We start from the raw sequence: 13,246 nt of genomic DNA on the forward strand, positions 1-13,246 counted from the left end.
CAGTTTTGACAAGTTGCCAACAAAACAATATCGGATCCCAGTGGTTTTACCAGTTGCTTTGATGAAAAGATTATGTTGCCTTGGAAACCAGAGGCTCAGATATTGAAATGAATTTGAGAAAGAGCTTTTGATAAGCGCTAGTTTACAGACCTCCTGTCAGCCCCTTCCCTGGTGCAGGCGGGATGGGGCCGACTTTCATTTTATTTTATTTTTTGGTCAGCCGCAGGGAAGGGAAAGCAGGACAGCACCAGGGCCTCTTTGAAATCAGGGCGGAAGTCTAGGGAGGGGGGAGCGGCCCCCGGAACAGATGGGGGGCCCCTGAGGCCAGAGGGAGCTAATAATTAGTTATCTCTGCAGTCACGGGATCCTGCACACACATGCTCACATGCACACGCTCATATGCACACGGACATGTAGACGTGTTCATGCACGTGCTGAGGGACAGACCTCCAGATGGATATGGGGTCACAGAAGAACATTCTCTGAGCCCCACGGGAGGGCAGAGGGGTCCAGGGACTTATCGCAGGAGAAAATGTCCTTTCTGGCCCCAGGCTGTCTGCCTGCAGGGGGATGCCTGGAGAAGGTACGGGCACCCCTGCAACACACACAGAGGCCCCTGGCAAACTCCCGTCCTGCCTCCCTCATGGTGATCTGGCCTTGAACCCAGGAGGCTCCTGAAAGCCACTCTGAGCCTTGGATAGCTGGGAAGTCCTTTCAGGCTGCATTGTGTGGGGACCATGTGGGTATCTGTAGGTCATATCTGAGCATGAGGAAGGGCAGGGCAGTGGCTTTGACACCAGTCTGCCCTTCTTACTATACAACCCATAGTGTCTCTCATGGTTCCTGGGGCCTCAGTTTTCTCTCCTGCAAACAAAGAAAGCAACACGGTTCTGCCTAGCCTGTGTGGTTAGACTGAAGCACACATGAGACAAGGGGTGTGCACGTCCTTTGTAAAAGTGACCATGTTCTTCTGGCACATTTTTCTTTTCTTTTTCTCTCTTTTTTCTTTTCCTTTTTAGGGCCGCCCCCATGGCATATGGAAGTTCCTAGGCTAGGGGTTGAATCAGAGCAGCAGCTGCCAGCCTACACCACAGCCGCAGCAACACCAGATCCAAGCCACATCTGCAACTTATACCACAGCTCATGGCAACACTGGATCCTTAACCCATTGTGTGAGGCCAGGGATTAGACCTGTATCCTCATGGATACTGGTTGGGTTCTTAACCTGCTGAGCCACAACAGGAACTCCCTGGGACATTTTTCTATGAGGGTAGAGGTGTGTGCACGTGTAGAGAAAAGCTGAGTGTATTTGCTTGTATGTGTCAGTGTGTACCTGGATGTACATTTGTGTCTACACAGAGCAGGAAAGATTTGGTTTCCCCTTGAAGGTATCAGCATCTTACCCAGATATTGGAGTAAGTCCAAGTTTTTTTAACTTGGACTCCCAATAATCTCCTGAAATCACTTTCAAAAACACACAACTATACACCCAAATGAAGTTCTAGTGAATCAAAGGTTGAAGGTAAAACTATGAAAGAAGAATCTCTAGGTAAATATTTATCTGTCTTTCTAATCACAAAAATAAAGGCAAAAATCATAAATGGAAATGATTTATAAATTTGAATTATATGGAAAGAAAATCTATGGTAAAATAAAAACTAGAATTGAAAGGAAAGTAGGAGTTCCTATGATGGCTCAGCAGAAAAGAATCTGACTAGTATCCATGAGGATGCAGGTTCAATCCCTGGCCTCGCTCAGTGGGTTAAGATCCGGCATTGCTGTGAGATGTGTTGCAGATTGCAGATATAGCTTGGATCCTGAATTGCTGCGGCTGTGGTATAGGCTGGCAGCTATAGCTCTCATTCGAGCCCTAGCCTGGGAACCTCCATATGCCTTGGTGGGTGTCCCTAAAAAGACAAAATATTTGCAACCTACGTGATCAGAAGTGGTTATTATCCTTAATATGTAAAGAGCACTTTAAAATCAATAAGAAAAACATAATCCATCCAAATAAAAAATGGATGAATGACATGAATTGACAATTACCCAAAGATGAAAAAACAGCCAAAAAACTCATGACAGTAATCAACCTAACTAGAATAAAGAAACATAACTTAAAACAAGACATAAAAAAAATCCAACTGGCAAAAAATGAAAAATATGTAATACTTTGGATTAGCATGGACACAAGGAAAAAGTATTTACTATTTACAATGCTGGTAGAAGTATAAATTGTGCAAACATCTATGCAAACCTTAAGAATATTCATACTCTTTGTGACCTATGAATTCCTATAGAAATTTATCCTAAGAAAATAAAATATGTCCATAAAAAAATTCATGAAGAATTCCCAATGAAACATTACACATAATAGTGAAACACTGAAAATAGATTAAATATAGAATAGCTGAGGGACTGGTTAGATAGATTGTGACCATATAGGCATTCAAGACAATGTTTTAAAAGAATATTTGATATCAACTATATTTCAATAAAAAAGGATATTTGATGTTGTGGGAAAGCGCCTACGTATATTTCTTGAAAAATACAGATAATATAACATTATGTAAAATTTTATTTTAATTTTGTAAAACCAAACCAAACCAAACCATAATATATATACAGATCAAAGACTGGAAGGTTATACGAATGCCGGAGAGAGTGTGGAGAAAAGGGAACCTTCCTACACTGTTGGTGGGAATGTAAGTTGGTACAGGCATTATGGAAAACGGTAAGGAAGTTCCTCAAAAAGCTAAAAATAGAGTCGCCATATGAACCAGCAAACCCACTCATGGGCATATATCTGGACAAAACTATAATTTGAAAAAAAAGCATGCACCCTAATGTTCATAGCAGCACTATTTACAATAGCTAAGACATGGAAACAGCCTAAATGTCCATTGGCAGATAAATGGAAAAAGAAGATGTGCACACGTGTGCACACACACACATGCACACACACTGAAATACTACTCAGCCATAAAAAAGAATGAAATAATGCCATTTGCAGCAACATAGATGCAACTAGAGATTCTCATACTAGGTCAAGTAAGTCACAGAAGCGAGACAAATGCCATATGATATCACTTACATGTAGAATCTAAAATATGACACAAATGAACTTACCTATAGACCAGAAACAGACTCACTGACATGGAGAACAGACTTGTGGTTGCCAAGGGGGAAGGATGGATTGGGAGTTTGGGGTCAATGCATATGAACTATTATATGTAGAATGGATAAACAACAAGGTCCTACTGTATAGCACGGGGAACTACATTAGATATCCTATGATAAACCATAATGGAAAGAATCTGAAAAAGAATATACATATGTGTGTAACCGAATCACCTTGCATAAATTAACCTAACATTGTAAGTTAACTACACTTCAATTTAAAAAGACTGGATGAGGAGTTCCTGTCGTGGCGCAGTGGTTAACGAATCCGACTAGGAACCATGAGGTTGCGGGTTCGGTCCCTGCCCTTGCTCAGTGGGTTAACGATCCGGCGTTGCCGTGAGCTGTGGTGTAGGTTGCAGACATGGCTTGGATCCTGCGTTGCTGTGGCTCTGGCGTAGGCTGGTGGCTATAGCTCCGATTCGGCCCCTAGCCTGGGTACCTCCATATGCCGCGGGAGCGGCCCAAGAAATAGCAACAACAACAACAACAACAACAAAAAAGACAAAAGACAAAAAAATAAAAATAAATAAATAAATAAAAAGACTGGATGATTACACACCAAAACATTGCCGATGTTTATCATAAGGGAGTGGCAGTACAAGTAACTTTTACTTCCCTTTCTCTTCTTTTATATATATATATGTATACACACACACACACACACACACACACATATAATATACATACATATATATAATATACATATATATATATATATATATATATATATTTGTCTTTTTGCTATTTCTTGGGCAGCTCCCGTGGCATATGGAGGTTCCCAGGCTAGGGGTCCAATCGGAGCTGCAGCCACCGGCCTATGCCAGAGCCACAGCAACGCGGGATCCGAGCTGCGTCTGCAGCTCAAGGCAACGCCAGATCCTTAACCCACTGAGCAAGGGCAGGGACCGAACCCGCAACCTCATGGTTCCTAGTCGGATTCGTTAACCACTGCGCCATGACGGGAACGCCTTCTTTTATATATTTATAGAATTTTCTATAGTAAAATTTTGTTATTTGGATAATCAGAGAAAAACAACAAACTTATTAACATGTTTGGTAAAATTTATAACAGGACTCAATGCAGCTCTGGCTGACCCGGGTAGAACTTTCTGGGAGCTTGCATCCTATGCCATTTCCCACATCTATCCTGATGATTCCATACACACAAGTTTGTACACTCCAGTGTGTATGCATACACTCGGACTCACACGTATTTGCCCCTCACCCCACACTCATACCCACGTCTTGCGTTGTCGCATATACTCAAGTGTACCTTCACTCCCGGAGCTCTTTCATAAATGAATTTGCAAAGCAGTTTTTTGGAATCTGGAATCCATCTGTGCAAAGTGATCACGTGCTCACACCACACACTCACAGGTGGTGGTTTAGGTCCCCTTGTCCCAGGCTAAGCCCAGTCCCTACTGTGCAACGTGGCTGAACTGAAGTTTTCATCACACTAGTACACCTGGCCCCTCGTGTGACATTGTCTTATGGGAAATCTCCCGAGAAGAGAGGCGGTTCCTCCATGCTCAGGATGTAAAGGGGAAGGAGGGAGCATCCCAGGGTCTCCAGGAGCAGGAGGAGGGGATGGAGACCAGGAACTCTGCTCTAGGAGCCAGCTGACCGGGGCTCCTGGAGCCTGAGTTAATGAGGAGGCTGTGTTCTCAGATACCAATCCCTTTAAAGACTTCATTATCAGAGGAGGTAATGACCGTACAAACCCAAGCTGGAGAATGAGTTCCCACCCTCTCATCAGTTTCTGGAGGGAAACTTGCTCAACGTCTGAGGCTTTACAATTGCCAGGCTGCTAAGTAATTCATTCATCAAACATGTGTTCAGTGACAATGATGTTCCAGGCACACTGCTCCGCAGCTGGGGACCCAAAGATGAAACGATGCTGCCCCTATCCTCACAGGGCCCCACAGACCAGGGTGGGAGACGGGTGAGTGAACAGCGAACTGCCATGGGATGCATTCCGCGTGTGCTAGAGGGTGAAGCACATGCAGGGGTAGGATCAGCAGGTCAGAGGTGCAGGGATGTGGAAGGCATCATGGGTGTCCAGATGGTGACTGGCCTAGTCTTTAACAAGAGCCTGGAACGTGTGTGTGTGTATGTGCACATGTATGTGCACGAGGGGCAGGAGGAGGGGGGAAAGAGGGGCAGAAGACATGGCTGAAAATATTGATGGAAAGATTGGCACAGCGCCCCCACAATGGCAGGGCGTTCTCAACCTAACATCTGCCCCCCAGAACCTGGCAGTTCCTCTGGTAGGCGTGCACCTAGCACGGGCACATGCACATGCACAAGACCATCAGGAGACATGGACATGAGTAAGCAGCACCACCTGTAACAGCTCTAAATGGAAAACGACCCGAATGCCTATCAACGGATAACACAACGGCTGAATAACACACACAATTGAAAACTAAACAGGAGTGACAGTGAAAAGTCTCCAACCACACAACAATATGAGCAAATTCAAAATAATGTTGAGTAAAGAAGCCAGACAAACAGTATACACACATGTATATTAAGTGATGTACAAAGAGGCAACGCTCATTTGAGGTTAGTTGGTGATTGCGCGGCCAGGGGGTGGGTGGTGACTGGAGAGGGCATCAGGAAGCCTTCTGGGGTGCTGTAATGTCCTGTCCCCTGCTCTGCGAACCCCTCTGCTGCCTGTCTGCATGTGCTGTGCAAGTTCATGGAGTGTAGAGTCAGTATATACACACTTTTATGCATGCGGGGTGGTGGCTGCGAGGATGGAGAGGAGGGGACCGAGTCACTGAAAAGACATTTCTCGGCTTCCCCTCTGGTAAGAGCACTCTGCCTCGCTGGCGAGGAGCTGGGCCTCCTATGGCTCAGAGGGTAATTCAGAAAGACCACAGGAGAGCAGAGAGCAGAGGACAAGATGATGACACAATTACTGAGCAATTTCTGGCAGCTTTCTGGGCTGCCAGCAGCTCACCTGCAGGTGCAGGGGCTGCTGTCACAGCCCGAGCTGCTGATGGAGGGAGGGGCTGACCTCTACCAGCTCCTTGCCCTCCCCCAGCCAGGCACAGCTCTCAATAGTATTCATGGCCCTCCAGGGAGCATCCCTCTGCCTGCCCTGCCAGACTGGAAGCGCCCTGAGGGCAGATGTCCTTGCATCTGCTCTCGGGACTAGAATAGGTGCGATCCAGCAGAACTCTGTGGTTGGGTGGCTGGACGCAAAGAAAGAGGCAGAGGGAAAGATGCCTTTATGTGATATGGATGTGCATCCCACCCCACCCATGCTCATCCTCTCCTTCCTCTGAGCAGCCCTCAGCCCGCACTGAGCCCCCTCCGACTCTGCTGCCAGGTTTGGGCAGATTGTGTCATCTCTCAGTCCTTGCTCTGCAGTGAGGCCCAGGCCCTGGCCCAGAGAGGGTCAGCTTTCCCCTAGCTGTCCATCATCTTGCCTCTCTCTTCAACTGGCTCCATGCTGAGGAGGCCACCCAGAGCAGAGGTCTAGCAGCCCTCCAAGCTCAGACGGCCCATGCTGAAAAGTGGTTCATTTCCAGAGGCCATGGATCAGCTGGTCCCTGGCCCAGAGCTCTGGGGTTTGCTAGGAGCTTCCTCAGTCAACCAAGACCAGAAAAGCCAAAGCCCTGTTCTTGCTTTTCCACCTGCATGAACGACCCCTGACGCAAAGGAGTTTCCAGGGCTTGAGGCAATCTTGCAGCCGTTGGAACAGAGGACTGACCCAAGATGGACTTGGGTAAGTCTTCAGCCACTATTGGGTGACCGGTGCCCATACTTATCCATGAATCCAAGTAGAAACAGAGATATAAGCAGCTCCAGGGTTTGGCTCAGAAGCCAGTTGATCTATAGCATACCCTCCCTTTCTCCTGTCCTGCTCATCATCTGGCCCTGGGCCCACTTACCGGCTGGCCAGACCCGGGGCTGGAGCAGAAGATGGTGTACTTGCGGATCACCCCGTTGGGCTTGGTTGGGGGCAGCCAGGACACGACCACGCTACTGGCGGATGAAGGGACAGCTTTGATGCCAGCAGGGGGACCTGGAACTGAGCAGGGGGAAGGCCAGGTCAGTTTAGAGAAAAGAGGAGCTTGGCCTTTGGGAAAGAATGGCAGGGTGGGGAGAGTGAGGCAGACCAATCTGGGAGAGCTTCCTGAAGGAGGCATCCTTGTGCTACATACAGTTTAAAGGAGGAGGTTCTAGCAAGGCAAACCTGTGGGAGGACAAAGGTGATCATTTTAGGCTTGTAACAAGTCTCTGAGATGGAGGCACTGGGAGTGGCCAACTTCAGAACTGTTTGGCCAGTACCAAGGACTTAGGACACGTAAGAAAGAAAGAGAACCCATAAGAACCCTTCTTGGTCCCTATGACCCCTAACCCCATCCCTGCTCCCATGCTATACTAACTGCTAATTTGTATTTAGACCAAACAAATATACTGATCACTTTCTCCAAAATTTTGGCCTGTGAGCTCCTTGAGGCTGGGGACTCTAGAGACTCATAGAACAGACCTCCTCCAGAGGGGCAAGGGTCAGTGGTCAGCCAGTGAATGACTGTGTTTCCTGCCATGTGCTCAGGATACTGCCCTTGGGATGCTGGCTAAGCCCTTTCTTTTTTAGGAGGGAAAGTCCACTTTAAAATTGGCTTGGGAAATCCATCCTAAGTGGATCCAATCCATACAGATTCTGACCTCCCATTGTCCCCATGTTGAGGCCTGCCTGGGCTCCCCGGGCTCTGTCTGGAGCCTAGAAGTGTTCTGTTTTCAGCCCACACTCTCATTTCTCTTTCCTTTGTGTCATCATGACTTGCCTTCCCTCATGGGAGCTTTCATGCTCCTTTGAAGACTGTGATGGTATCCTATTCAACTTATTTTACCTCTCCAAGCCTCAGTTACCCCAGCTACATGGACATAGCAACCACATTAAAGGTTTATAGTGAGAATTAATACTAATTAAAATAAAGCACCTGGCATGGGGCCTAACACGTAGAAAATACTCAATAAATTGTAACAACCAGTATTTTTGCATTTTCTCCCTGGACTCTCAGCTTTTAGCACCTACCTCACTTTTTAAAACCCAGTAAGTGGTCAACAATTCTAGGTTAAGTAAAATAATAAGAAACAGCATCATTATCCATCCAGGGGCCTGAGCCCAGAAGCTGGCAATCGTCCTTGACCCCACCCTTCTTCACTGCTACAGCCTTGCCATTTACCTCTGTTAGGGGTCTCTGTGGTTCTGGGGTGCAGGGGTTGGGGGGTGGTGTCTATGGATGGCTGCTGGGGCAACTGCAGTGTCCAAATCTTCTCTGTCCTTGCATACTTTTTCTTATCAATTACTGAGAGAAATATATTGAAATCTCCCACTATGATTATAGATTTATCTATTTATCCTTGTCATTCTGTTGGTTTTGCTTTTGTGTATTTTGAGGTTATGTTATTAGGTTCATAAAAATTTAGGACTGTTTTATTTGCCTAGTAAATTAACTCTTTTACCATAGCAAAATGTCCTTATAAGAACGATTTTTGTCTTAAAACATAATATGTCTGATATTAATATTTCAATTTTCTCTTAGTTTTCTATGGTTTTTCTTTTTTCCATCCTTTCATGTTTAACTTTTCTACATGTTTATGTTTTTAGATATCTCCTATATATAGCACATATTTGGGTTTTATTTCATGCTAGTCAGTCTGACAGTCTTTATCTTTTAATTGGAGAATTTAGTCAGTTTATCTTTAATGAAATTACTGATATATTTGGGTTTAAATATCATTTCTTGTTAGATACTTTCTATTTGTCCCATCTATTGTTTTTCTTTGTATTTTCTTTTGTGCCTTCTTTTGAAAATTCTCTCTCTCTCCCTCTCTATTAGTTTTGCTATTACAGTCTTTCACTACTTTTAGATTGCAATGTGAATCTTTGACTTACCAAAGCCTAATACCATTAATCGGCACTTTTCTTCTCAGACACTAAGGACTCAGGACTTCCATTTACTCTCTCTCAATTTATATGCCATTATACTGCATATATTTTATTTTATTAATTTAATGCTATTTTAAAAAATTACTCAATGGATTTTATTACATTTATAGTTGTACAACAATCATCACAACCAAATTTTATAGCATTTCCATCCCAAACTCTCAGTGCATCCCCCCCCCAACCTGTCTCATTTGGAAACCATAAGTTTTTCAAAGTCTGTGAGGCAGTATCTGTTCATTCTGCATATATATATATGTGTGTGTACACACACACACACACACATACATACACACACACATATATACACACACACACATATATATATTTTTTTGTCTTTTGTCTTTTCAGGGCACCTGCTGCATATGGAGGTTCCCAGGCTAGGGGTCTAATCGGAGCTGTTGATGCCCGCTTACGCCACAGCCACAGCAATGCGGGATCTGAGCTGTGTCTGCGACCTATAACACAGCTCACAGCAATGCTGGATCCTTAACCCACTGAGCGAGGCCAGGGATCAAACCCACTACCTCATGGTTCCTAGTCGGATTTGTTTCCCCTGTGCCACGACAGGAACTTCTCATTCTGCATATATTTTAATTCTGCATATATTTTAAACCCCTTTCTGGATAACATATCATTATGCAATCGATGCTGATTTTGATTTACCCATATAGTCACCATTAATTGCTTTTCTTTCTTTCTTTCATGACTGAGTTTACACATGGGATTGTTTTCATTCTAGCTAAAGAATGTCCTTTAATATTTCCCTCAGGGCAGGTATGTTGGTGGTAAATTCTCTCAGTTTTTGTTTGTTTGAAAATGTCTTTATTTCATCTTAATCTTGTAAAATATTTTTGTTACCTATAAAATCGTATGTTGATAACTATTTTTTCATACATACTTTAAATATACCACTCTATTGTTTTCTGGCTTTCATTCTTTCTAATAAGTTAGCTGACAATCTAATTGTTGTTCCTTTGAAGGTAGTTGATCTTTTCTTCCTTCTGGTTGCTTTTAAGATTCTTCTTTGTGTTTTTGTTTTTCAGCAGCCTCATTATGATAAGTCTCGGTGTGGATTTCAAGTTACTGCCTGTGAAGTTTGTAGAGCTTCTTGTATTTGGGCTTGATGTCTTTCATCAGCTTTGCAAAGTTTTCAGACATTTTAACTTCTGCTCCATTCTTTCTCCTCTTCTTGGGTATCTTATATCTTCTATGTCCTTGATATTCAGAATGTGGTCCATGGATCAGCAACAGTATCACCTGGGAGCATGTTAGAAATGCAAAATCTCAGGTTCCACCCTAGACCTACTAAATCAGAATCTGAATTTTAAGGGATCCCCAAGTGATTTGTACACACAGTAAAGTTTGGAAATCACTGCTCTATATATCTTATTCGCTCTTTTGTTTTCCATTCATTTGTCTTTCTGTGTTTTTTTTTTTTTTTGATATTATCTTCTGACCTATATTCCAGTTCACTAGTCATCTCTTCAGCTGTATCTACCCTGTTATTAAACCCATCCAGTGAGTTCTTAATTTCAGATATTAGTAGTTTTTGTTTCTAGATTTTCCATTTAATAGTTTCCAATACTCTTAAAATTTCAATCTTGTTAAGAATAATTATTTTAAAATCCATATTTGATAAAACTATGTTTAGAATTTTTGTGGATTTTTTTTTCATTTTTTTTTTCCTGCTGGCTTTTCTTCACATAGTCCCCATTATTTTTTATTGTATGCTAGGCACATTATTTGCAAAATTGTTTGTGGAAATAATTTGAGGTCTCAGATGATGTAATCTTCCTAAAGAGAGAATTATGTTTGCTTCTGACAGGCACTTGCAATCTGGGACACTAATGACCTGAGGTCACCTCAATCTAATTTCTAGAACTGAGATGATTCGAGGCTGTGCTGTCTACTTTTGGTCCACTTTTAATCTTAGAGTTCTGCCCTCATGGTCTCAATTCAAAGTGGGGGCAGGGTTTGCCAGACAGACCTGCACACCCTAGCTAGAGGCCCTGACCGCCAATTAATGTCTTTCTAATAATTCTCACTTTCTCAGTCACTGCCTCCATATTCAGCAAATGTCCCCCAGGGGAAGAGCTGTTCCAAATACAAGGCTCACCTACTGGGCCTCCATTCTCTCTTGGATCCTGGCCTAGTAACTCTTCACTTTCCTGTCAGCTCTCTGATGCTTTCAAACCAGGTGTTAAAAAAATTTTTTTTAAAATTCAGATTTCATAGTATCCTCAGTGGCTTCATTTTGTCTACCATTCCTGGAAGTGGAAATCCTTTGATACGTTTCTCTAAATGTGTCCCTCCTTCTCCCTTCGTCCTCACTGCTGCTGCCCTGGCACACACATTTCTCTTCTCTGCCTTGATGCCCACGGGTTCTAGGAGGCCTCTCTGACACTAGCCCTTGTCCCCCATCCCCTTCCCATGGTTAATCCTCTACACTTCTACAAGAGTTACCTTCCAAAAACACAGGTTGAGTTCAAGCCTCTTCCTCAGTTAAAGTCCTTTACAGTGACCTAAAGTCCAACCCAACTTTGCACTCTGAGGCCATAGAGCTATGTTTGGTATTCACAGGGGAGATGCCCAGTAGGCAAAAGGTTTTGTAGTTCATGAAATGAGTGCAGCTAAGCCAGCCTGAAACCAAGCTCAGACTGAGAGGTCTGGACTTAAATGAGCTTGAATCGATGTTTGCATTTTATCTTTTTATTTATCTTGCTTTTCTCTAAGTTTTCTGGTAATTTTTTCCTATGGCAAAATGCCAGTCCTGAGGGGGAGTGAGAGTGTAGGGAGTCACAGTGTCGTCACATGAGGGTATCTGCCCAAGGTCCCGTAGCAAAGCTGGAGTTGGAAGCTGCCTGCTTTTCAAGTCAGCTGAGGAGTAATTGTAATGACTGCCACCTACAAATGGGAGAAGCTGGTGGAGCTGGAGCAGCACTGGTGAAGCAGGCATGGTTGTCTGCCTACCCATCTGCCATCATTCCTTCCTATTCCTTGCCAACAGAGTCTCACTTTTGCTTGGGTAACCCCTGCTCCTCCACCCTTTAGAGAAGGCTGCCTCCATCACCTACACCAGAGGATTTATCATGCTTAGAGTAAGTCAGCCATGACAATTCCATTCTCCTTGCAGTGACTGGCTTAGCAAGAGGCATATTGCCCCACTGTGGCCCATGAGAAGTGAGGATAAATCTGTTGAGGGGGGTTTCTGGGAAAGGTTTCCTTTACTCCCAAGAGAGGCGTGCCCGTAAAAAGAGACTGCTTCTCTCACTCTGAACTCTGTCTTGTCTGGCGTGATGCCTGGAGCTGCAGACATCTTGAAATCTTGGGAGGAACAGCTGACAGACTGAAGATGGCAGAGCAGAAAGATGGGAACCACTGAATTAACCAACCCCGGAGCTGCCCTACGCCAGACTACTTCTCATGGGTGATAACAACTGTGCTTATTGCTTAAATCTTTTTTTAGTTGCATTACTCACCACCAAAAGCTTCCTGATACAAGTGGTATGATGGAAAGCACAGAGGCTATGGAGGCAAGAAAGCCTGGGTTTGCCACCCATTAAGCTTTCTGATCCTCTGCAAGCTGCTTTAACTCTTTAGGCCTCAGTTTCCTCATCTCTAAAATGGAAATGACACCTGCCCCACAGGGATATTGGAAGGTTAAATCATGCTTATGATGGCACATCACAAACATGTCAAGTTATGACCACTGTTCTGGACAAGACTTCATCTGACAGTGGCTTCCTCCTGGCTTAGGTTTCCCTCAAGGGCACTTGAGTCCACCAGAAGCAGTCATTTCATTGGCAGCTCTTGGTAGGTATAAAGCAGCAACCATTTGCTAGCACTTGACAGTTTAGAAAGGATTCTGCAGCTATGTTGTTTACAACATCTAGATTTTATCATGAGGAAACTGACGTGCATAAAGGTTAAGTGACTTGCCAATAGGTGGCAGGGCTGGGGTGTGCACTTCTGTGTTCATTAGTGCCCCTTCCGCTCTGAAACTACTGTCTCAGGACCCTGGCCCCTGCCTGTGTGTGTTCCTCCGTAGGTAGCTCTAGGGTGGGGGGCTGACAGCTCCTCATAGGGAGGGAGGGA

The 13,246-nt window shown here is 44.3% G+C and overlaps 1 protein-coding gene across 1 annotated transcript in view; it reads right to left on the reverse strand.

Moving 5' to 3' along the window:
* The window catches only part of DSCAML1 (DS cell adhesion molecule like 1), a 368,115-nt gene that overhangs the window by 17,785 nt on the left and 337,084 nt on the right, over positions 1-13,246 (reverse strand). Inside the window, 1 exon segment of the mRNA XM_021062901.1 lies at positions 7,083-7,222. Within this exon segment, the coding sequence (XP_020918560.1) occupies positions 7,083-7,222 (140 nt within the window).

The sequence above is a fragment of the Sus scrofa genome, chromosome 9 (assembly GCF_000003025.6).
Source record: "Sus scrofa isolate TJ Tabasco breed Duroc chromosome 9, Sscrofa11.1, whole genome shotgun sequence".
NCBI classification, from domain to species: domain Eukaryota; kingdom Metazoa; phylum Chordata; class Mammalia; order Artiodactyla; family Suidae; genus Sus; species Sus scrofa.